This window comes from Monodelphis domestica, chromosome 5 (genome assembly GCF_027887165.1).
Source record: "Monodelphis domestica isolate mMonDom1 chromosome 5, mMonDom1.pri, whole genome shotgun sequence".
NCBI lineage: Eukaryota > Metazoa > Chordata > Mammalia > Didelphimorphia > Didelphidae > Monodelphis > Monodelphis domestica.
Genome location: NC_077231.1, coordinates 296,925,774 through 296,951,727, shown reverse-complemented (window position 1 = coordinate 296,951,727; position 25,954 = coordinate 296,925,774). Strand labels below are relative to the sequence as shown.

Here is a 25,954-nt window from a genome sequence, read left to right as displayed (position 1 = left end):
AGATCTTGCCAATGCCAACAGCATGTCAACTTGTGTTTGTCAACCTTCCAGAAAATGGCCTTCCAGCATGGGACAAGCGGAAGCCTCCTCCGCCTCCTCCTGACCAAGAATACACCTGGGGCCTCGTAGGAATGTCCGAAGACTGCTTACATAGGAAGGGCCACTCAGAGAGCAGCAGCGGGGGGTTGAAGAGCGAAGCGCCCCCGCCGTCCTCACGTCTCCAGACTACAGCGGCTTGGGCTAGCCCAGTATTCCACCTAGACCCTGGCGACACCCACGATCAGGGAGTGGCGAGCACGCAGGCTGACCAAACCGAAGAGAAGAAATGCAAAGGTAATTGGTTTTCCATTACCCGTAGCCAATGTCTCCAAAAGCTGGGTCCCGCCTCGACCTCCGCCAGTGGGCGGTGCCTGTGGGCTACTCTGAGGTTTGTTGATCCCCAGAAACTACATAAATAAATGGATCCAAATGGAGAGCAGCTTTCTCTCTAGTTTCATGTTGTATTTGGGCTCTGGGAAAGGAGAAGGGTGCTTTTTCTCAAGCTGGCGGCAGGATCCATCTGCCAGTTCAACTTGAGTTAGGTTCCAGCCCCCAAGTAGAAACCCAAGTCCCAGAAGTTATGCAACCTGGCCCATTAAAAAAAAAAACAACCCCATACTGTTTCCTTTACTCTGGGGCCAGAGACAAAATGGGGTTCTAGAGACTACTTCTCACAAGAAAACTTCAGACAAAGGAGAGAAGGAGAAGGAGAGACAGAGACAGGCAGAGAGCCAGAGAGAGGAGAGAAAGAGAGGGGAAGAAGAGAAAGGAGAGAGAGGGAGTGAAGGAAATAGAAGGAGGGAGAGAGGGGGAGAGACAGAGGGAGATAGAAAGAGATAGGGGAGAAAGAGGGAGAGATAGAGGAAGGAAAGAGAGGGAGGGAAGAAGAGAAAAAAGGAGAGGAGGGAAGGAAATAGAAGGAGGGAGAGAGGAGGAGAGACAGAGGGAGATAGAAAGAGATAGGGGAGAAAGAGGGAGAGATAGAGGAAGGAAAGAGAGGGAGGGAAGAAGAGAAAAAAGGAGAGGGAAGGAAATAGAAGGAGGGAGAGAGGGGGAGAGACAGAGGGAGATAGAAAGAGATAGGGGAGAAAGAGGGAGAGATAGAGGAAGGAAAGAGAGGGAGGGAAGAAGAGAAAAAAGGAGAGGAGGGAAGGAAATAGAAGGAGGGGGAGAGACAGAGGGAGATAGAAAGAGATAGGGGAGAAAGAGGGAGAGATAGAGGAAGGAAAAAGAGGGAGGGAAGAAGAGAAAGGAGGAAAGGAAATAGAAGGAGAGAGAGAGAAGGAGGCAGAGAAAGGAAAGAAGGGAAAGAAGGAAAAAGAGTTGAGGGAAGAAAAGAGAGACAGAGAGGGAGGGGAAGGAGGAAGAGGTGCGACCTTGTTTTTCTCTTTTCCTCACTAAAGTCTTACATCATCCCAAAGAGATTATAGGTTTATGAGGTTGTCACCTCATTAAAAAAAAAAAGATAAAGATAAACTGGTCTCAAGTCCCTAATGGCTTCAGATTTAGGGGGGCTTTACCTTGGAATACCTCCACCCTGACAGATGTCTGATGGTGAGCACTTTATTGTCTTATGGCTACCTCCAGGCTCCAGGTCCCTTCATTATGTTGGGTCTTCAGACATGTGGGTTAGCACATTTTCCCATCTCTTCTCTGGGCAGAGCAAAGGAGAAACATCTTGTGGTGGTTTGCCTTCCTTTAAGGGCCTTTCCTCTTAGAATGTTCTAAAACGTCCATCCATTTGAAATTAGTCCTGCTTTACCCCAAGAGAGGCCCTCAAATAATCAGGGAAACCTCATCAGAAGTGCTATGAGAAGGCGCCATGTTCCTTCCTTTGCAGAGGTGGGGGACTTGGGGCTCTGAATGCGGAATACTGCAGACACTTCAGAATTCCTTGGTGCTGGACAGTTCTGCCGAACCTTTTATCTTCCTTTTTTATCTTTTATTCTAAAGAAGAGGCCCCTGGGTGGGGGAGAGCAGAAGGATATGTTGGGAAGCAGATGATAATGGTAGCAGCATTTATATTGCCCTTCTAAGGACAACAAAGTAAAACCTACTATGTACATGGTTTGATTGTACATGTTGTGAGGTGTACATGTGCACATGTGTCATTTCATTTAGTCCTCTCCATAACTTGGGGAGGTAGAGGTTGTTATTGTCCCCATTTTATAGATGAGGAAACTGAGGCCTAGAAACAGGCCCAGGTTACACTGAAAAATGAGGAAGATAAAAGACCCTCCCTCGTCTCAGGCTCTTGGAGTTGTTGCTCAGCTCAACTGAATTGACATGCATGAAGCACTTTGCAAACCTTAATGCCCAGTGTAAGTCCCCATTGTGCTTTTTAGTGTATGGAGAATACTAAAATAGGAATTATTCGTATTGTTATCATCTGTCTGTCTCATTAAAGCATCTTCTAGGAACTCCTTGAAGCTATTGGGTGGACCAGAGTTGCCCACTGTGAAACTGATTTCAAGTAGCCATGAAATTATTCAGTATAAAAAGAGAAAAACGGAAAAAGTTTTTTCATGGGGGGAGAAACATACATATGGGGGAGGGGGGAGACAGAGAGAGAAACAGAGAGACAGAGGGAGGGAGAGAGAGAGAGAGAGAGAGAGAGAGAGAAGGAAGGAGAGAAAGACAGACAGAAAAGAGACAGAGATGGGGAAGGGGGGAAGAGAGAGAAAGGAGAGAAAGACAGAGAGGAAGGAGAAAGAACCCCAGTGAGAGACAGAGATGGGAAGGGGGAAAGAGAGAAAAAAAGGGGGGAAAGGCAGAGGAGAGAGAAAAACAGAGAGAGAGACAGAGATGGGGAAGGAGATCAGAGGGAGAGGGGGAAAGAGAGGAAGGAAGGAAAGAAAGAGAAAGATAGAGAGAAGGAGGAGAAAGAGACACTGTCAGAGACAGGGAGAGAGACATACAGACAGACAGATGGGGAAGGAGGGAAGAGAGAGCAAGAAGGGAGAAAAAGAGAAAGAGAGACAGACAGACATCAGATTTGAACCCAGGACCTCCCATCTCTAGGTCTGGCTCTCAATTCACTGAGCTTCCTAGCTGTCCCATCAAGCAACTCTTAAGGAAACCATTCCATGAGGTAGAAAGGGCACTGCCTCTAGAACCAGGGTTCTAACACCACCTCTGATGCTCTGATATGTGGTTTGAGGCAAGCCATGACTCTCCTGAGCCTCAGTTTCCTCATTTCTAAGATGAAAGAGTTGCATCAGAAATGCTTCCATCTCCAGATCTAAGCTAGAGGATAAATAGAGCATTTACTATGTACTTAATATGCGCCATTCCATAATGATATATATGCAATTTAACCAGAATTTTCTGTTTACATAGCTTTTATCATATAGTAAAAATATGATTTTCTTAAAAGATAAGTTCTTCTTCTAAGACTATCTTGTATTTCTTTCTGAATGGGGGAAAGGGCATGTGCGTTATGGAACAGTGTGGGTCATTCCTAATGTGAAGCCCTCAACTGCCAAAATACAACCCTCCTCTCAAACCACAGCTGTCCACTCCATCATTCTCATCTATCTCAACCCTAACCTCCTCCCATATCCCATCCCAGATCTGCCTTCACTGTCTTTCCATTGTGCCCTTTGGAATTCCAGCTCTATAATTAACAAACTTTTCATTTTATAGCTCTTCCAGAATCTTGCCCCTTCCATTTTCTGGAACTCCCCAAGACCTGACCCCACATCATCCCTGGCCATCCTTTCCAGTGTTGATTGTTCTGTCTTTCATGTTCTACAGCTCATTCATCCCAGTATTAGAGTTGGAATAATCTTTGCTTTCTCTTGATACTCCCAACTCTTCAAGCCTCCTCCTTCACCATCTCTCAGTAATCTTTCCTCTTTTGAGGTTCAATGATCAAAATTTATCACCCAAGCCAGATGTTGATGGCTATCTTCTGCCAACCTCCAAGAAATTCTGCCTCCTTTCTCAACCAGGTCAATGCTTGATCCCAATTTCCTCTATATGCCAGCTCAAACTCTCATATTAGAAGACTTTAACATGCAAGTTGGCATTCTATCAAATACTCTTATTTCTCATCTTCCATATCTTACGCCTTTATTCTTCCTCAGTTATACACAGGCAGCCATACCGTGATCTAACTTTTATGTTTAAGAATTCCTGAATTCCTTTAAGAAGTGGCCCTTTTTGCAACCAACCCCTCTACATAGATTCTTGACCCCGCTCCCTCTTATCTTCTCCAACAGGTTGTCCCACTATCATTTCCTCTCTGTCTCTCTCTGTCTCTCTGTCTCTCTGTCTCTCTGTCTCTCTGTCTCTCTCTGTCTCTCTGTCTCTCTCTCTCTCTCTCTCTCTCTGTCTCTCTCTCTCTCTCTCTCTCTCTCTCTCTTTATATATATGTATGTATTCACATTTCCGTCAATTGGTTTCCTAGTCTAGAAAACAAGAAGGTTGTACTAGACAACTCCAGTAGGTTCTTCCATCTCTAAAGCCAATTTTCCCTCTATTTCTTGTATCACTGAATTTTTTGAATTCTGTACCCTTCATTCTCTTTTTGCTCAAAGTATCAGCTGTTACCTTCAGGCCTCCAAATTTCCATTCTCAGTTCTATCATTTCTTATCTCCTTCTTCAAGTCTATATCCCCAAGGGCTGGCTTACCACAGTGTCTGGCACAAAATGGGATTTTAATAAATACTTGTTGATTGATTCATTCTTTGGGTCCTTGGTGTCTGCCATTCCCTTCTTTCCCTTCCTTCTCCTGGACCCATTGACTTTTCCTGTTGAGTGTTAGAAGAGTCAAGTTGAGGCATTATTCATGGGAGACAGGTTGGAAACAACCTGGTAAAAATATTTGTTTGTTTCCCCTCTTCCCCCTCATACCCCTACCAGTATTTTTAGTTTTCTTTGTCCCAGAAGCCTTGAGAATCCCATGCCCTGGGCCATCTCTCTGCACCAAACCATTGGGACCCATTCTCCTCCTTGACAGTATTTAAAGACAGACTGTTCTCTGCTCCCTTTAATCCTTCTTAACAAAATGGCAACCAAGCATTACTTTAGATAGAGAAGAGAAAAGAATTGAACATGTAAGAATGAAAATGAAATGGACAAGTTGTCAAAGTTAAGACTTGACAACTTGCCTTCAGGTTCCATAGGGAACTGCATCTCTTGTCCAAGAGTAGTGTTCGACAATGAAAAGACAACTGAATTTGAAGTCAGAGGAACTGAGTTTAAATTCCTCATTTCTCACTTCCCAACTCTGTGACCTTAGCCAAGTCATTTAATTTCTCCGGGTCTCTGATTCCTCCTTTGTTTGAAAAGGAAGTTTGAAGTAGGTTGCCTTTAAGGTCACCTCTAGCTCTAAGTCAATCGGTTGATTAATAAACATGTATTAAGCTAAATATAGAATCCTATGAGTTTTGAGTTTTCCTTACTTCATCTCATTGGGTCTCTTTCTTCATCTATAAAATGGGGATAGGGAGGGGGAACCTGGGTGACTTCAGTTCCCTCCAAGCTCTATATCCATGATGGTGGGCTATGGCTTTTGGAATGCTAGGGCATGAACACGCATATTTTTAATTCCTTGTGCATTAACAAGTATGATTTCCCCCTGATTAAATGCAGCAACTTGGAATTCCTAAGAACTAAGTAAGCCCTTTTGCACGCGTGAGTGCCAGGGTTCTGTGATCAAGCTGTCTCCACTAAGAAATCACTTTGCATTTGACATCCAAAGAACTCTTAGCATCTGGGACCAAATGAATTTTCCAAATTTTGTGACTTGACAGCCAGAGCCAGCGCATTTCCCAAAATGAAATCCTTCCTTGGTCCACAGTGGTAATTGTGACAAGTAACTGTGAAGTCTTTGTGTTCCAAAGTCCTGAAAAAGGGAATCTGCCCATAGGAAAATAGGAAATTTTTGCTGTTCATTCATTCACTGTAGCCTCATCTAACACATTCCTAATTATTTCTAAGGCAGTGGGCAGAGTGGATAGTGGGTTGGCTTTGGGGTCAGGGAGGCCTGGACTCCAGTGCTGCCTCTGACAAATATGGGTTGCATGGTCCTAGTCAAGTCCCTTCACTTCTCAATGGCCCCGGGAATTCTTTAAGAAGCTAAATTGCAAAGGAGTTCTAATAAGCAAATGCCTAATCTGCATTGGGCAGGATGGGATTCCCTGTGACACATCCCCACACTGATAAAATCAAAGCTCCAGAACTACAGTGTCAAAAGTTGTCATTTAGATCACATGTGAGGTCTTTAAAGGGCTTTACATATAGTATCTCTGAGCTGTGCTGTGTGACCTTGCTCAAATAACTTTAAAATGATGGGGTTACTAGATGCCTTTTACTGTCCCTTCCAGTTCAGTTCTAAGTCTGAGCCCCGTGAGACCAGTATCATTGGTGTTATTCTCCCCGTTTTACATATTAAGAAACAGGCATAAGGAGGGTAAGTGATTTATTTGCCCATAGTCAAACACCTGACAAGGGCGAGAGGCAGATTTCCAACCCAAATCTTGGCGGCCCCACATCCCGAGTGTGGTGTGACATTTAAGACGAATGCTGAGGCTATGAAGAATCAAGGTCCTCCTGCTTGCTAGACATTTAGCTGGCAGATGCCTCTCTTCTAGAGAGGTCACAGGAGAAGGAACTGAGGGCCTTTCAGCAGATTTGGGGGATGCAAGAATGAACCATGGCACTTGACAGATGGACATGAGATAATCTGAGCTATGTGAAATCGATGCAGGATGCCACTTAGAATATCCTCCAGCCAGAGCCGAAGAAGGACAATGAGGGAGGGAGGGAGGAGTGCTACGGTACTAGATGAGGCAGGAGGATGGAAAAATGTGTCTCTTTAGCAACATTAAATTCTTACAGTCCCCTCCTTCGGAAACCTAAGGTTCATTCTTCATCACATTAGAATAAAATTCAAAGCCGTTGGGTTGGCATGGAAAGCCCTTCTCAGCCCGACTCCAGCCTCCTCCAGATTCCACTCCCATTAGTCCTCTTTATCCACGGTCCAGCCATGTTTCCCTAAACTTGGAATTCTATCTCTTACCAACATCCCTTTATACAGGCTGGTGGGCATGCCTGAATTACATTCCCTAAAACTTCTGCCTCCTAGAATGTTTCAATTCATGTGCCACCTCCTATGAGAACCCTTTCCTTGGAGCCCTGGTGAATTGAATGTGATAGACAGAGTTGAAAGCCGTCTTCTCAGTTTGAATGCTTCTAACAATTTGACAAGTATATATGAAGTGCCTTTGGTGAACTGACTCCTGCATCAGGAGACGGGGAGGATGAAAAGTTGATATGTAGTACCTGCCTTCATGGAGCTAACAGTCAGGGCAAGGTAGAGGTTTATAAGAATAAAGTAATGTTCTGTAGTAGCATCAGACAGGGGCAAAACAAAGGGCCACGTGAGGTAGGAGTGATAGTGTAGTCACTACTGACTACTAAGATGCTAGTCATCATGAAACAGTAGCATCTTAGCCAAGCTTTTAAATGTGGGTTAGAATTCAACAGACTAAAAGGAGGGAGGGCATTGCAGGCACAGGGAGGGAAGGACGGAGGGAGGGAGGGAGGGAGGGAGGGAGGGAGGGAGGGAAGAAGGAAGGAAGGAAGGAAGGAAGGAAGGAAGGAAGGAAGGAAGGAAGGAAGGAAGGAAGGAAGGAAGGAAGGAAGGAAGGAAGGAAGGAAGGAAGGAAGGAAGGAAGGAAGGAAGGAAGGAAGGAAGGAAGGAAGGGAAGGGAGGAAAGGGAGGAAGGGAAGGGAAGGGAGGAAAATGAGAGAGAGAGAGAGAGAGAGAGAGAGAGAGAGAGAGAGAGAGAGAGAGAGAGAGAGAGAGAGAGAGAGAGAGAGGGAGGGAGGGAGAGGGAGAGGGAGAGGGAGAGGGAGAGGGAGAGGGAGAGGGAGAGGGAGAGGGAGAGGGAGAGGGAGAGGGAGAGGGAGAGATTTTATTAAGTGCCTTCTATGTGCCAGGAGCCACACTAAATGATAGGAATACAAATACAAGAAAAGATGCCCCTACCCACAAGGGGGCAGACTACAGAGAGCACATAATGGGAAGAGGAAACATGGAATGGGTCCAAAGAGGGAAGGCACTATTGAGAGGACAGGGAGCAAAGAGGTTGGGGAGATTAAGGAAAAGTCCAGAGAGCCAGTCAAGAAGTGAGTGAGATGAAGTAGGCTTCCTGCAACAGTAGTCTGGAGGCCAGGGAATCACCAGTGTAGAGAGTAAGAGCTCAGAGCAGAAATTTCAGGACAGTGTAGGCATTCTAAATCTCAGGATCACCCTGGTTCATGCTCCATGCTGTAATTAGGAACTTTAGCCCATAGGGAATAGGAAAAATGTGCAGAACACAGATGACTCCAGATGTATTTAGCCCAGGGAAAGGATAACTTTTCCCTCTAAAAACTAACAACTCTGCCTCTGAAATAGTCCTGATGAGGAGAGAGAGTGCATTTATGGGGGGAGGTAACCCCAAGCCTCTGGGTCTGATGACCTGGGGCCAGGTGGGAACGTAGGGACTATTTTGCTGCATATCAGGGGCTGGCATGTTAGAAAACCCCATTCCCAGATAGCAGCACCCTGGGCCAAAGCTCCAGTCTCCCTGCCCAATAGCATCTCTATTCGTACTCATACTTCAGGGTCTGGAATTGTTTTAGTGTCTGGATGGATGGACATTTGAAGTACCATTTCCCTCCCTTGCTATTGCGTGTCATTGGTTCAAACAGGGGAAATACCTTTCAGATCCGTATCCTCTTAGAGCTCCGCTGCTTGCATGAATGATCAGTTTCCTTAGAGCCCAATTATGAAGTCCATTGCCGTTTGGGTTAGAACTCATGAGTGGGCTGGGAAGCAGATTCGTCTAGATTGCAGAAAGTCTAAGTGGAAGACGTTGACGCAGATCATCAGGCAGGGGAAGGGGGGGTTCACTCAGCACGCAGCTAAAGAAGTAATACCAGCTCCAGAATGCATGAAAAGACAATCATTTGAATTGCTGTTTGCTTTGCCTGAGGAAGAGCTTTTTATAATAAGACTAAGATATCAACTAAAGGTCAAACCAGCGTAAATCATAGAAACTGTTGCCCTTTAAATGTAATAGGGAGCAGGGCGGAAAGTCCAAATATTCTTGGCTATAAAAGAAGGATGAATTGGAAATTGCCTGTTTGCCTTTCTATTCCATTTCCATAGACCCGGCGAAGGAGCCAAATGAAAATGTCTTGCTAACATTTAAATTTTAACAACGATATTAATTTTTCAGGAGTTTTCAATTGGGTGGCATTCCAAGGAAACCCATGTCTGCGATGGGATGAATTTAATTTGTTGAGACCATTGCTAGACTTTCAGGACTTGGTAGATGGAGTCCTGATGCTCAAAGATGTTATCTTGTCAATTGATCCAGTCATGGATGGGACATTTCACCATTTCCCAAATACCCTTTGAGATAACCATTCCTTTTTTTAAATTCAAAGCCATTCTTTTTATTTTATTCAAAATTCAATTACTTCAATTCAATTTGATTCAAGAAGCATTCTTTATTAAGCTTCCTAAGTAGGAGGCACCAACTTAGATTCTAAGGATGCAAAGACAAATCCCCCCAAAATGCAAACAGTCACTCGCACTAAGCTTACATTCTTCTCAAGGGAATACACCATTTTGCACAGCTTTTTTTCCAGAAGTTCTTTTGAGATTTGAAGTAAGATGGGATAGCACTGGCCACCATGAGCCGTGAATATCTGAGTGCCAAATCCAATGAAATATTTCCTTATAGATCACATTTTTAGGTGCCCTCCACTCCTACATACCTTTCTGATCTTATTCCATGTAATACTCCTTGATGAATCCTCTAGTCTAATGAAGAAGAATCAAGAACTCCATTTTGCTTTTCTTTTTGTATTCTCAGTACTTGACCCAATGCAAGCACTTAATAATTCTCTTCTTTTACATAGCATTCCATCACCCACCTCAATACATTTCCTAGGTCCCCAGGTCTAGAATGTCCTCCTTACACATCTGCACTACTTAAACCTCACTGACTTCCTTCAAGATACTTTCCCAGTGCTTCCTTCTCCATGAGAATTTCCCCTCATTTTTTATTGCTCTCTTTTTCCAAATTACTTTGTATGAACTTTGTGTTTACTTATGCAAATGCATACTATATACCTCCAGTAGAATGTAAACTCCTGGAGGACAATGCCTTAGTCCTCTTTGTCATCCTATCCCCAGGGCCTTGCACATAGCAGGTGTTTAATGTATGTTTTCCTGTTGTCACTAATGTTGTCAGGCATCCCGTGTCCTGGGAATCTCTCATCTCAATTGACAAAACCCAATTGTGTAATCTGCTGGAGTTTGATGAAAAATGCATCTGTCAAAATCAAAGGATGCCAAGTATTCTTAGAGGCAGAGATGAGAAGGGGAGGGGGGAGATTCCAGGTCCAGGAATGGTCCCTGTGAAGACATGGAGATGGGATATAAAGTGTTGAATTGGGAACAGCCAGGAAGCAATTTGGCTGCAATAAAAAATAAGTCTGGAAAGATGGGCGGTATACTGTGAAAGACTTTAAGTGCCAAACTGAAGAATTTTATTTTGATCCTGGAGGTAACTGGGAGCCTTTGAAGATCATAGGGACATAGACTTTGATCTGGATAGGAACTTAGAAGCCACCAGGTCCACCTCCTCATTTGACATATGTGGAAATTAAGTATTGAAGGGCAAAGTTACTTGCCTGAGGTCACAGAACTGTTAAATGTCTGATCTGAGATTCGAACTCCAGTCTCCCTAACTCCAATTCCAACATTCTCTCCACTCCTCCATTCTGTTTCCTTGAGCAACAAAGGACTATAACTAGCTCTTTTCCTTGAGAAGATAATTTGGGAAGTTTTATGAGGGATGGATTGGAAAGAATTGGAAAGAAACTCGAATCTAGAGGTCCAAGTAAAAGGATGTTGGAATAATCCAGGCAAGTTATATAGAACTAAATTAGGGCAGTGGCCATGTCCTTGGAGAGCATGGAATAGACAACAACCCAAAACAGTCAGATCAGAACCTTCGAAGCATTATAATATTTTCTGCTGAGTGTTCTAGTGCAGGTTACATTAACAGTGAGATTTAATTTAGTGTTTTCTGGAAGATGGTGTTTAAGGTAGATGGTGTTTACACAGGATTGCAATTGTATTTTGAAATATTTGTTCTTGATTCATTCCATAATCTCTTAGAGAGAGCCAAGCCCAGGGACAGGAGGTTCTGAATTCAAATGGATTTGTACACTTCCTAGCTGTGTGATCCTAGTCAAGTCACTTAACCCCCATTGCCTAGCCCTTACTGCTGCTCTTCTGCCTTGGGACCAAAACAGAGTATTGATTCTAAGATGGAAGGGAAGGGCTGAAAAAAATGAATGTTAGTTGGGCGTGTGGTATAGAAAAGACAAGAATTCATTTGGGAAAGTAATGGTGCAAAGCATATTTAATTAGCATTATTTGTTCAATTCACAAGTCTTCTTACTGAGATGATGATGATGATGATGATGATGATGATGTCAGATCTTTCAGTTGAATTCAGCAAACTTATGTTAAAGGCTTGCTGTAGATTTAAAAAACACAATGCTTTTATTAAGTTCTTACTATGTGCCAGGCACTGTGCTAAGTTCTCTAGTTACAAATATGAGCAAACAAAGAAGTTGCTTCCCTCCATGAGCTTACATTCTAAGAGGGAAGAAGACCCATAAAGGGAAGCTAAAAAGGGAGGGAGGGAGATCTGCAGAACATAGAGTGGAGCAGTATAGTGCAGTGATGGCAACCCTTTTAGAGACCGAGTGACCAAACAAGCCTCATGCCACATGTGAGCCCCCCACCTTAACCCAAACAGAGGAGGGAGGAAGCGCTCCCATTGGGCTGATGGGCAAAAGGGTGGGTCATCCTCAAGCATGTGTGGAGAGGGGGAAGAGAACAGCCCCCTTCTGGCACACTCTGGCAAGTGTGTCATAGGTTCGCCAACATAGGTTTAGACACTATGTTGGGAACAAGATAAGACCAAAGATGACCAATCAGGACTCAGGAATGGAGTCTAGGTTACTGGTGGGAAGGAAACGAACATGTTTGACTAAGTAGAGGTGGCAGGATGGGAAACAGTCTTGGAAGTAGCTTGGAGAACTAGAGTCAGCAAAAGTGGAACTATCAGAGACAAGGGACCCAGAGTTAAAGTTCGGGTTAACAGTGGAGAGAAGATAGAGATCAAGTCTGAGTGGAGAAGGCATGGAATGGAGTGATCCAGCAAGAAAACAGCAAAGCCATCCCTGCCTGCAAGAAGCATACATTCTATTTGTGTACACAACATAGACACAGATTAAAAGATACAAATTTCTGACAGAAGAAGAGAATTAAGAAATGGGAGGATTATATGAACTAGAGGTAAGAACGGAGGGTATTTCAGATACAGGGAGTGTGTATGCATGGGAGATATCATGTATGTAGAACTAATTCAGCTGTGATGGAGAGTCCATGAAGGGAACTAGTATGAAATAAGAATGGAAAGGTCTAAACACTAGACTGAAGAGTTTATATCATAGAGAACCCCTGCAGATTCTTGAGCAGAGATGCCGTGGTCAGAGCCTTTGCTTTAAGAGTGGCCATTTGGTAAGAGGATTGGAGAAGGAAGAGTCTGGGATCCCAGAGTTCATTTAGGAGACTATTGCAAAAATGCAGGCAAGAGAGGAAGATGACAAAAATGGGAGTTGGGTGAGAGGATCATGAAATGAGTGGAGAGAAGGAGCTGGATCTAAGAGACATTGCAGAGATGACCATATCTAGAAGACTTGGCGACCAATGAGATGTGGTGGTATGGTCTAACAAAGCTATTTGATGACTCGTGGTCATCTCTTATTTATACAATTTTACTTTGACCTTTCTCCTGTCCCTTGTTACTGCTAACTAGTTCACAAGGAACACACAAAAGCACCATAAATCCAAGTGACTTGCCCATGGTCTTACGAAATACCAGAGGGATTTGGGAACGGTAGAGGAGGGAAACTGTGGGCTCCCCAGCTCTGGCTGTAGACATTAAGTAACACTCCTAGGCTCCATTTGAAATGGCATATGCAAAAGCAGCCTTAAAATAGCACATATGTCTGCTAAGTCTATCAGTGAAGTTCAGGTGTAGCGACTTAAATCATCTTGAAACAATGAGTCATACTTACAAATGGAAACACAAGGATTCTGGGATTGGAGCTCAAATCATCCACTGTATTATTAAACAGTTAATAAGAGAAGATGTCAGAGAATAAACATTGAGCAAGGAACAGTCTCTCTTCTTAGAAGCATCTTCAGCACATTATTCCCTACCTCCATTCCACCACCACCACCGCCACCACCACCATATTTGAGATGACTCAAATGGTAGACAGCTCAACAGGGATAAATGATGGACCCAACAGCATTCACCACATGCCACAGCTCTGCTCAAGCCAAGAACCATATGTGAGCTTTGGAGCACAGGGGAACAGCAAAGTGAAACCATCTTTCATAGCCCCCGCATGGGAAATGAGCATATCATCTTGTTCAGGAACACCCCCAAATGCAAAGGATGGTTTACTCTAACAACTTGGTGGCCAGATGTATGTCTCCTTTCCTTCATTTATTCAACAAGCATTTTTCAGGTAATAATACACAAAGAAAACAAATAAGAATATAACTAAATATACAGTAAGTACAATTATGCTTCTGTTTTATGTGATGGCCACTATTTAAGAAAACTCAAAGTAGAAATCACTACTTACCACCAGCCACTATATGACAGAAATTATTTTCCTCCTCCCCTTCTCTTCCCTTCCTTTCTTTTTTTTCCCTCTCTTTTTTTTCCTTCCTTCTTTCTTCCCTTCTTTCTACCCTCCCTTCTTTCCTTTCTTTCCTTCTTTCTTTTCTTCCTTTCTCCTTTCCTGCCTCCCTCCTTTTTGTCTTTCCTTGGTTTTTATCAAGTTGCTTCTGTGTTCAAGGTCCTGTAATCACTTTTGAGATCTTCTTGGAGTCTTTTATTCCTTCATTTCCAGGGTCAGTAAGACGAAATGCATTTCCAAAAGAAAGTGTTTGGGATTTTCCCCACACACCCTTCCTCCCCACGGCCTTTGTTCTTGTCCACTTTCTTTCCCTCTATTATTAGACGAAATGATGGTTCCTTTGTTTGTTTTGATACAAAGGACTAATCAGAGGAAAGTCATGTTTTTACCTCATTTCCCACAGTGCTCCTCAAGCAGGTGTAGTTTGTGGGGTCTTTTTGACTCCTGCTAAATTCCTTTGGTGAAATAGGAGGGGTCCAAATGGAAGAGCTTTCGACAATTCATGCCTGAGGATTCATTCTCTGCTCCGTCTCCTTGTGTGACAGTCGGCGCTCCTCCTTTCCAATGACTCCTGCCTCTCGTGTGAGCCTTCCCTTTCCCTGGAGGTTTCCTGTTTCTGTTTTCCACAGCCTGGCCTCTTGCCCCAATACTAATGGTCCCTTCACACTTTGGCCTAGAAGAAGCAGCAGAAAGAACATAGCCTGGACATCAGAAAACAGGAGCCCGAAGCCCAGCTCCATCGCTCAGAAGCTATGTGATCTGGGCCGCGTTATTCAGCTTCTCTGCGCCTTACAGTCCTTGATCGATAGATCGGGGATCTGAATCAGCCCAAGGGGCTGCTATGAGAAAAGGGCTTTATAAGCTTTTCAGAAATCTCAACAGAGAATCTAAATGCACTTATCTGTCATGTGCACATTCATACACACATACACGTCTATTTGGTCTGTCCTGCGGGTTTATGGAACTTCCTTTACCAAAGCAGATTAGCAGCTATTTGGCAATTTATAGTCACAGAAATTTGCCTGGAGCATTGGGAGGTTTTGACTTGCCCAGAGACACAAGTCAGGACTTGAACTCAGGGCAGCCTGAATTTAAGGCTCGCTTCTTTTAGGCTACATTTTTATACATAAATACATATTTATATACTTACATGTATGTATTATGTGCATGTACACCATGGCATGTGCCCCTGTGTATATAGCATACATGAAGCTGTGTGTTTTAGGGGTGTACATACCTATAAATATATTCTTGTGTATAGACAGATTTATTATAGTAAGTATATTATATTGATGAATATAAACTGTATTTATATATGTTATATAATATATTATATATTTAATTATATAATTATTATATAATATATATTACATTTGTGTTATATACTATGTTACCTGTATTATAGGCATGTAGATGTGTATCGGTTATATATCATATGTGTACATTTGTTGTTGTTCATTCATGTCAGCTGTAATAAATTCTTTGTGATCCTTTTTGGATTTTCGTGGCTGAGATATTAGACTTTCCCATTTCCTTCCCCAGCTCATTTTACAGATGAGGAAACTGAGGTAAACAGAGTGAAGTGACTTGCCCAAGGTCCTACAGCTAGTGTCTAAACCTGGATTATCCCGCGAGTGTTCCCGACGCCAGGTCCAGTGCTCTTTCCCCCGCACCACCCGGCTCCCCTGCTGTATATGCCTACATTTCCGACGGCTGCCTCTTCTACACAGTGGGGAATAGTGTGACAGAGGCTGTCTCTGTTCGGTATCTCTTTCTTCCTGTGCATTTTTGTTGGGTTCGTGGGCTCTCTGTTTGCTCATCAAGGGCTGTTCTTGGGGCGTCTGTGTGCACAGATTCTGGGGCTTCCGCCGCGTTGTCCTCTGGCGTGTTGTCAGGGGCGTAGTGATGTTTAACATGAGATGCCTCTTTCCCTGTCACTGCAGTCCCAATAGCAGCTCCCTCACAAAGCTGTGGCAAGGATCAAAGGAGAGAGGAGAGAAAGGCACCCTCCAAGGGTGAGATATTGATTCATTTCCTCCTGACTATGAAGCAGCATCCATGCATGAGAGCCCCTTGGGTCGGTCTACGATCTTGGCAAAGTTGACCAGCCTCTACTCCGCCCTGACGTGCAATAGGATAAGGATGGCAGGACAAAAGGCGCCCCAGGGGGGACCCTGTTGCGTCTCACATCGGTTTCTTGCCTTATTCTCTTCCCAGTTTGAACAACCAGAAGCCACAGCCAGGTTGGTTGCTTGTGAGAGCACCGTGCATCACTTAAGACAAAGGATGCATGACCACCACCACTCCCCTCTCTTCCATAGTAATGGGATGCCCTTCACACTCTGCTCATCCCTGCAAATCTCTCCCATTGGCTGGAGGGGAATCACTGGGAAAATGGAGAGAGATGGAGTGAATCCATCTCTGCCCAGAACCAACCCCCCAAGTTCCAAAGGGCCCAGCAAAGCATCTATTCCCCGCATCTCAGCCTTCCTCCCAGTGCCTCTTTCTAGAGCCCCTCTTCCTCTGGGTTAGACGCTGAGCAATTGCCGAATCCCCAGCCTTCCTGGAGGGAAGCCAGAGCCCCTCGTTCTCTCTGACCCTCAGACCCATCCTGCCTCCCCAAGGACTGAGGACCCAGCTTTTCTACCAAACCTGAGCAGGGTGTCATCAGTTATAGTCCTTCCAGGAAGGTGGAAAAATCAGCCTCCCTTGCCATCTGCCCTGCCATTGCATCTTCAGGACCCTCATTTGTCTCCTTCTTTGCCAAGCCAATCCAATTGCCAAGAAGAAGGTGTGTCCTCTGAGCTCAAGGATCATCTTATTTTCTACTTGTATCTCCAGTACATAACCCTGTTTTATACATAGTAAGTGCTTGAACAGTGCTTCATTCATTCATTCATTGGTGAGGCCTTACCACCTATGCTAGAGGGCTCAGTGGGTCTGGAGTCAGGAAGACCTGAGTTCAAATCTTGGCTCATACACTTACTAGCTATGTGACCTTGGGCAAATCACTTAACCTCTGCCTAGGAGGCAGCTAGGTGGCTAGAATGGCTAGAATACTGTGTCTGGAGTCAGAAAGGCCTGTTCAAATCCTATTTCAGTCATTTACTAGCTTTGTGATCCCACACAATCACTTAATCTGTTTGCCTCAGTTTTCTCATCTGTAAAATGGGGATAATTCCTAATTCCCAGGGTTGTTGTGAAAATCTGATGATGTAATATCTGTGACGTACTCAAAACACAGTACCTGACACATAGTAAATGCTATATAAATATTAGCTTTTATTATCATTATAGATAGTATTTTGTTTTTTCCTATTAAATGTAAAAATGATTAAAGTCTGTTTTCTAAAATTTTGAGTTCCTAATCGTCTTCCTCCATCCCCTTCCCCTTTCTGAGAGAATAAGCAATTTTATCTAGCACAGGTTTGAACATGCAAAACATGTTTCCATATTGGTCATGTTGTGGAAGAAGGCATATAAAAGAAATACAAAGAAAATAACATGAAAAAAAATAGTATGCATTCAGCAAGATGTCTTCATTCAATCTGCATTCAAACTCCATCAGTTCTTTCTCTGGAATTGAATGACATTTTTCATCCTGAATCCTTTGGAATTGTCTTGGATCGTTGTATTGCTGAGAATAGCTAAGTCATTCACAGTTAATCATAGTACAATATCGCTGTTACTGTGTACAATGTTTTCTTGGTCCTCCTTGCTTCACTTTGCATCAATTCATATAAGTCTTCCCAAGTTTGAGTTATAGTTTCATATCACCAGTCACATATAGGACATTTCAAACTGTGTTATTATAGTCATCTCAAACCCAGTGTTCCCCCCCCCAAAAAAAACCCTCATGGCCTTTCCCAATTTCTGCCCCACCCTTCAAAGAAACTTCTCTTCTGGGCTTATCAGAATTTTTGAGGTCATTCCCATCCTTCCAGTCATCCAGTTGCACAATCTCATTGGCATCCTTGACTCTTCTCTTACCTTTACCCCTCAAATCCAATCAGGCGCCAGCTCATTTTGCTCCCAAATCTCTCCCATATTCTACCTGGCCCTACTCTAGTTCAGGCTGTGATCACTTTTTTTTATTATTAATGGAATTTTTCTATGAGTGTCCGAGCTCTTCCCCACCCTCCCTGCATCATCTGGGAGACAGACATGTCTACCCAAATTAAGTCTTTCAGGTTTCTACCTTTCAATTCACTCTTTGGGGGTAACATTCATAATTTATCCTTCCAATATTAATTCTGTAGCTGTGTATGATGTCCTCTTGGTTCTACTCATGTCACTTTTTATTCTCCTTCCAAGTTTTTCCAAAATTGGCCTGTTTATCATTTTTTATGGTGCAGTAGTACTCCATCACAATCATATCCCACAATTTCTTTAGCTTTTCCCTAGTGATGGGCATCCCTTAATTTCCAGTTCTTTGCCACCACAAAGAGAGCTGCTGTAAATATTTTGAAACCTTTTTCCCTGACCTCCTTGGGAAACAGACCCAGCATTGATATTGCTGGATCTTAGGTTATACAGTTTTAGAATTCTCAGTGTAATTCCAAATTGCTCTCCAAAATGGTTGGATCAATAAGCAGCTCCACCAGCAGTGTATTAGTGTCCCCATTTTCCCACATCCCTCCAGTATTTATCATTTCTCCCTTTAGTCATTTCAGCTAATCTGATGGGTGTGAGATAATACCTCAGAATTGTTTGGGTTTGGGTCTCCCTAATGGATAGTGATTTAGAGCATTTTTCATATACCTATATATGGCTTTGATTTCTTTATGTAGAAATTGTTCTTATCTTTTGCCTATTTATCATTTGAGGGAAAGCTCTTAATCTTATAAATTTGACAACATTTTCTATATATTTTAGACCTCTGAAAGGCTGCCCATAAAACTTTTCCCAATTTTCTGCTTTCCTTCTAATCTTGGCAACATTTGTTCAAAACCTTTTCTATTTAATATACTCTAAATAATCCATTTTAATTTTCACTGTGCTCTCCATCCCTTGTTGACTCATAAATTCCTCTCCTATCCACAAATCTGATAGGTAATGTGCTCCCTATTCTAATTTACCTAATATAGCTCCTTTTATGTCTAGATCATGTATCCTTTTTGATCTTATATTAGCGAATGATAGAAGATATTGGTTTATACCTAGTTTATGCCAAACTATTTTCATTATCCCAACTGTTTTTATCAAATAGTGATTGCTTATCCCAAAAACCTGGCTATGCTTTTGTCAAATACAAGGTTAGTATAATCTTTTCCTGCTATTTGTTTATCTGTTCTCTTCCACTGATCTACCTTTCTATTTCTTAGACATACCAGATTGTTTCGATAATTATTGCTTCATAATGCAATTTAAAATCTGGTATTGCTAGATTTCCTTTATATTTTTTCCATTAATTCTTTTGCTATTCTTGATCTTCCAAATGAATTTCATTATTATTTTTTCTAACTCATTAAAATAATTGTTGGTAATTTAATTGGGATAGCATTGAATAAATAGATTAGATTAGGTAGGATTAAAATTTTAATTATATTGGCTCTGCCCATCCGTTAACAATTAATATTTCTCCAGTTATTTAGATCTGACTTTATTTGTGTAAAAGGTGTTTTATAATTATGGTTCATGTAGTTCCTGGATTTGTTTTGACAGGTATAGTCCCAGGTATTTTATCCTATCTATGGTTACTTTAAATGGAATATCTCTTTCTATGTCTTTTGCAGGACATTCTTAGTAATATATTAAAATGCTGATGGTTGGGGGCAGCTGGGTGGCTCAGTGGATTGAGTTCCAGGCCCAGAGATGGGAGGTCCTGGGTTCAAATCTGACCTCAGATACTTCCTAGCTATGTGACCCTGAGCAAGTCATTTAACCCCCATATTCTATCCCTTAACACTCTTCTGCCTTAAAAACAATACATAGTATTGATTCTAGGACAGATGGTAAGAGGTTTTTTTTAATGCTGATGATTTGTGTGGGTTCATTTTATATCCTGCTACTTTGCTAAAATTATTGATAGTTTCAACTAGCTTTTTAGTTGAATCTCTAGGGTTTTTCATATATACCATCATCTCATCTGCAAACAGAAATAGTTTTATTATCTCTTTGCCTTTCCTTCAATTTCTTTTTCTTATTTTCTTATTACTATTGCTAGCATTTCCAATAATATATTAAATAATATTGGTGATAATGGGCATTCTTGTTTCACTCCTGATCTTGGGAAGGCTTCTAGCTTCTCCCCATTACAGATATGTGGATTGGAGAGGAATTCATGAGTCAACAAGAGATGGAGAGAGAAAGCCCTGATCACACCACCCTAGTTAAGGCTCTTTGTCCCTCAAGAACACAGACAAAGTTGGTAGATCAGTATCCAATGGGAGTACACTTTAAACCTGAAATCCAGAATTGTTTATGGGAAACAGATTTCTCCAAAAACTTGTGGGATAACCAGGAAGGTGATGGGTTTTGCTTCAATCAAGTAAGTAAAATAAATGTTTTCATTCTTGGTCCATAAATCCAAAACTCGTTGGGATCAGGGATGGGACCGTGTTTTGGCTTCTCTGAAGTCCTCATATCTATCTTTTTACATCTTTTTTTTTAAACCATATTCAGTATAGCATGTTCTCTATAAGGAAACTTCTTCTACTGATGTAGATCAGCACCTGCTCCACAATGTACAAGATTAAAAAGTTTCCTGGGGGTACCAAGAGGTTGTCACACATCTAGCATCACACAACCTAGATGAATCTGAGGCATAATTTGAACCCAGATTTCCTGGGCTCAGAGGCTACTTGGAGTCAGAGAGAAAGAGAAAAGATTGATCCCCAAAGTCCCAGAATATGATTGCTTGTACATCACCATGCCGGAGACATATTTCAAACTCAAAACAATTCCTGGACCAGATCTGTTCTTATAGAAACAGACACCATTCTGATTCCTCTTTCTACAGCTGAAGACTCTGAGGCAGGCAGAGAGAGATTAAATAACTTACCCAAGGTCACAGAGTGAGTAAGTGTCTGAGGTGGAATTTGAACTCAGGGCTTCCTGACTTGAGGGCCAGCAGTTCTATCCCCTGTACCACTGTTGCCTATGAGGCACATTCTCTAACAGATAAAAGTAGATTGGGATGGGGAGATGTTAAATAGATTTTTAAACCCTTCAAAGACTTTCGAGGGATTGTAAGTGTTTATATTCAACCCAAATAATATTGAGTCTTGTTGTTGTTCAGTTTTTCAATCGTGTCCAACTCTTGCTGACCCCATGGACAATGCCCTGTGTATGGCATGGCTCACCAGGCCCTTCTATCCTCCTCTATGTCCCAAAGTCTGTCTAGGTTCACGTTCGGCACTGTCTCTCCATCCCATCCTCTGTCATCCCTTTCTCCTTTTGCCTTCAATCTTTCTCAACATCAGGGTCTTTTCCAATGAGTCCTGTCTTCTCGTTATGTGGCCAAAGTACTTAAGCTTTAGCTTCTGTATTTGTCCTTCCAGTCGATAGCTTGAATTAATTACTTTAAGTATTATCTGATTTGATCTCCTTGCTCTCCAAGGGACTTTCAAAAGTCTTCTCCAGCACCACAATTTGAAAGCATCAATTCTACAGCACTAAGCTTTCCTTATAGTTGAACTCTCACAGCCATGTTGAGGCTTAAGACTTTTAATATTAACTAGTTAAAAAAAAAACAGAAATATCTTTTCTTCTTCATTATTTTGTAATTTGTCTCTAAAAGTTTTCCATCTGAGGACTAGAGACCATATTCTGGAACATAGCTTGATTTTCAAAAGCATTTATAGATTTTGTTTAAAATAACTTTTTAAAAAATTGTTCCTTTGGAATAAAAAAATAAATAATAGTCGTGGTTTTTGCTAATACTGTTAAGCAGTAAAAAGCAAGAAAGTTCTTGGATTTTTGCCTCCAAAGAAGTAAAGACTATGCCAGGAAAAGCACTGGGCAAAATTAGATGTATCCAACATAGAGCACTTGGCCAAAAAGATTCCTCCCTGCCATTTGTGTTTGCCAGGAAAGAAAACAGCTCATTGAAAGGTTAATCTGAGTATTAGTTTTGGTCAATTTGAGATAAATAAAGGAGATTGGATTTAAAGAAAACATAAGGTCCCTATCACTTTTATTCCTAGAGTTTTCAGAAAATAACCACCACTTTAATGTAATGTTTTGACATTTTCAACAAGAAGAAGCTTTAATTAAATGTCTATTCATTTGTATGATTAAAAATATTCTTGAAAGGGCTTCTGATTTGTTTTACCGATAACCAGAAAATGCCGGTGGGGGGGGGGGATGAATACTGCATAGTGTGAAGGAAGATCTGAGTTCAAATCCAGCCTCAGATACACACTAGCTTTGTGATTCTGGGCAAGCCATTTAACTTCTGCCTACCACAACTGCCTCATCTGTAAAATGGGGATGGTAACACCACCAACCTCACAGGTTATTGTAAAAATCAAATGAGATATCTGTAAAAATGCATAGACCCTGGCATATGGTAGATGCCTAATAGAGGCTGATTTTCTTCTTTTCCTTCCTTGTCATGATCCCAACACTGATGATATTAAAATATTCATGGGTTTGATTAGAATGGCTATGAGTATATTATGCCAGAAAATATCAATATGATCTCAAACAAAAATTATAAAAGAAATCCATACACATATACACACGTAAAATTGGATCAAAAGAGTTGTCTGCTATTTGTTTAGGAAATGTGAGTCTATAAAGATTGTGTATAAATATCCTCTCATCAGAAAGCAAAAGCTAGCAGATTTGAGAAATTATCAGATATTTAACCCATACAAGTTTCCCCCAAACATACTTAAGGTTTATTGAAACTTCATTATTTTGTACATGTTTTAAGAGCCAGAGGGAAATAGGTGCCAGTGACTGGTTCCTGTGGATAATTCTGTAAAAGAAAATCAGTAATGCCAGTAACAGATTAAAATACTAAAATCTGTTTTAAAAAAATCACCCTAGCTTAATGGGAGAGTCCTCTTCTCAGCACTATTGAATTTTCAACAAGTTAATGCTAATAAATAAGCTTATTGATTTCAGGATTTTCTGGGCATCCCCCAGGGGAGTTCCCCTTAGAATATTGCTCACTTAAGTTGTCAGCTAAAGTGATAGAATCACCTCTTGTGCAACAATCATTTTCTAATCATATTGAAAGGGGCTCAAATGATTTATAAAATGAATCCTGCTCGTGATGGTCTAATGAGACGGCTTGTCTGGCAGTCACTTCTTTATCTGATGTCAGGAGGTGGGGGAGCTCAGCCCTACCTGTCTGCCATCTTCCCGAGGAGGAATTAGCTACAGTCACAGATTAAGACCTTCCATGGTCATAAATCTGCCTCTCAATATGTTTGAATGGCGGGGGAGTTGACCAGCCTACCCAATATAAATAGCATATCAAGTGCTAGTACTCCAAAGTGAAGGAGGCTGTGACTTGGTTGCTCCTGTTTATTCATCTCTCCTCTCCCTGCCGTTGGATGTGTATGTATGCGTCTGGGTGTGTACGCACAGTCCTGTGTATGCCCCAGATGGTGTGTATGAATGCTGCTTGTGTATGTGTGTATATGTAAAGTAGAAGCGCAGGAGACAGAATCACAAAATGAACTTCTGTGTGCAGGAAATATACGAGGTCTACCCAGGTGCTGCAAGCACGGGTTATATGCAGTGTCCAGGCTCTTGCACATATGTCGAAGATAGTCAGAATTACAGCGGCTGTGATGCTCAGGCTGGGCACAGTAACAACATATATATGGAACAGGCCTGGTCAGTGAATCAGCCGTATACCTGTAGTTACCCTGGAAACATGTTTAAAAGCGAGTACTCTGACATGGACATGGCCCTGAAGCCGTACAACCAACCTGAATATTTCACTGAAGAAAAGCCTACTTTTGCTCAGGTGCAGTCGCCATCGTACTCTCAGAAAAAAGGTAGGGACGATTTTATTTCTATTTTTCTCCCTTTAGTCTCTGTGCCTGTGACTGTTTTTCCTTAGAAGTTGCTGCATCTGCTGCCTCACACATAATTTTTGAATTTGAAGCCTGTCTGTTCCAAATTGAAAACAGCAGTAATAGAGGTTGCTAAGTGATTGAAAGGTCTCCACGTTCAACAAAGATTTCCAAGCACTTTTTTTATTTGCATGGGAAAGCAGCAGTTAGAGTAGCTCTCTGGGTTGAATTTTTGTTTATGGGGTTGTTAGCAAATGTTAACCAGAAATCATTGGGTGAGCTGCAGAGGTGGCGAGATGTCTAAAAGTTTTCCTTTCAAAGATGGGCATGGTCAGATTCGGAATGGTCCAGTTCTCATTAGTCTTCTTTCTTCTGATTGCATGGAAAAATCCTCTTGGCTCCTTCTTGTCTTTTCATGGGAAGTGTATATATTCGCTAACTCGTTAATATGATTTGTCTTGGGCAGCGTAATGTAGTAAATGAATGTTAGAGCGACTCGCTGGCTCGGTTCTCTAGACTTACTCCACTTTGCTTAACCTGGAAAGAATGCTATGCCCAGTCATATTAGTCCAGACGTAATAAGAATTCTATCTTACCCCGGAAAGATTCACCTTTCAGAAATCATGCCTGACATAGTCTGAATATCCGAGGAAGTGGCACGTCCTTCCCTTCTCTACAGAATCCCAAACATAGAATGTTCCTTGGATAACCATGATCAGCAGAGCACTCAGGGAAAACTTGGAATACGATGCAAGAACTTGATTCAAAGGCATTCCAAGTAAGCTGAAAACCTAGAGCAGCTAGGACAGAAATGCTTGTTTTCTGCAGCTGGGAGCTTGGGAACCTAGCGAGAAGGCAGCACTACTTCATTTGCAATAATCCGGTGCCCTGTTATATTTATAAAGAAATCTCACCAGTGAAATTATTGAAAAGCCTAATAGATCCATCCGATGGGGCTCAAAAGGAAAGAAACATCTTTAGCAACTTTTCAAATGGTTCCATAACAAAAAAAAATTTTTAATTCAGAGAGACTGGGAATCCCATTTTGGTTTCCCTCCAAGGGTAAATGATAATATTTGATGAAATATCAGCAACTCCTAGTAGTGAGTAAAGGGGGGAGGGGGGAGCTGCAGTTTCAGTGTGATGAGAAGGTATATTTTCAAGCTTCTTCTTTCCCCAGTTGTTGGTGAATCGCACTTCTATCGAGTCCCAGACTTTGAGGCAAGAGATACCCTAGATGGATTTCAGAGTTCTGGCTCTAACTTGTAAATTTGAAATAGGGCTGGCATGTGTGGCCTATTTCTTCACAAATGGGATTTTGGGGTAGTAGCTTTTAAAATGAGAAGTAAGCCCGCTGGGGCTCTGAGCGGGAATATGTGCAACTTTGGGGGATGGTATCCTTGGATCCCAAATAACTGGTGTTTCTGTTGATCTCCTTTTAATTAACTCGGGAAGCATTTAGACATGGCTGGGAGTTGGTTCATTGCAGAGCCTTTCTGACATTTCTCACACCCATTGGCCATTAGAGTAGTTGTTTCACCCAGACCTGCCAACAAAGCCCCAATGGAGAGTTCCTTAACAAAAGGGGCCAGCATTTGGCATTAATGCCTTACAAGTTAATATGATTCATGAAATGGGGAAACAAAGCTTCATTCTATGCATCTATGGATGTAATTTTTAAAAGCTCTGTACCTTGAAAGGCCACTGGCCTTCCTCTCCCTTCCCCTTCCCCCCAATCTCACTGAACAAGGCAGGTGATTGGCCTTAAGCATGTCAGTATTTGTGACAGCCAGTTTTGAAGTAGACCCCAGTAAAACGAACCAATCTGCTAACTGTCTCCCAAGAACAAAAGGTTAGACCCAGCACGTCTGTCTATATTGATCCGATATTGTTGTTGAGTGGGGTGGGTTCTTTCTGTCAGTGATTCCTTAATGGTGTCTCATTAAGACAACATTAATACTTTAAGCAGGTGTCCTTTTGAAGGGGCTTTATTGTTCCATTCAGGCTTTCTTTGATTCCCAATAAATCATAATTGCCTCGTCTGTGTTCATTGTGTTCAGCGCCATTCTCTATTCCTCAGTAACACAGCTGTCAAAACTTTTTCTTCTTTCTGTCTTTCCCTTTGAATTTATCT

The 25,954-nt window shown here is 42.0% G+C and overlaps 1 protein-coding gene across 15 annotated transcripts in view; it reads left to right on the top strand.

The window, feature by feature from the left end:
• THRB (thyroid hormone receptor beta) overlaps positions 1 to 25,954 on the top strand; it is a 468,459-nt gene that overhangs the window by 394,063 nt on the left and 48,442 nt on the right. For 14 of the 15 annotated variants that reach the window (XM_056800353.1, XM_016426467.2, XM_056800351.1 and 11 more), the window contains one exon: positions 52 to 333. In XM_056800353.1, coding sequence (XP_056656331.1) covers positions 52 to 333 — 282 coding nt within the window. Of the gene's footprint in view, positions 1 to 51; positions 334 to 22,762; positions 23,803 to 25,954 lie in introns of those variants that run through there. The other variant, XM_016426469.2, reaches the window with a different exon arrangement.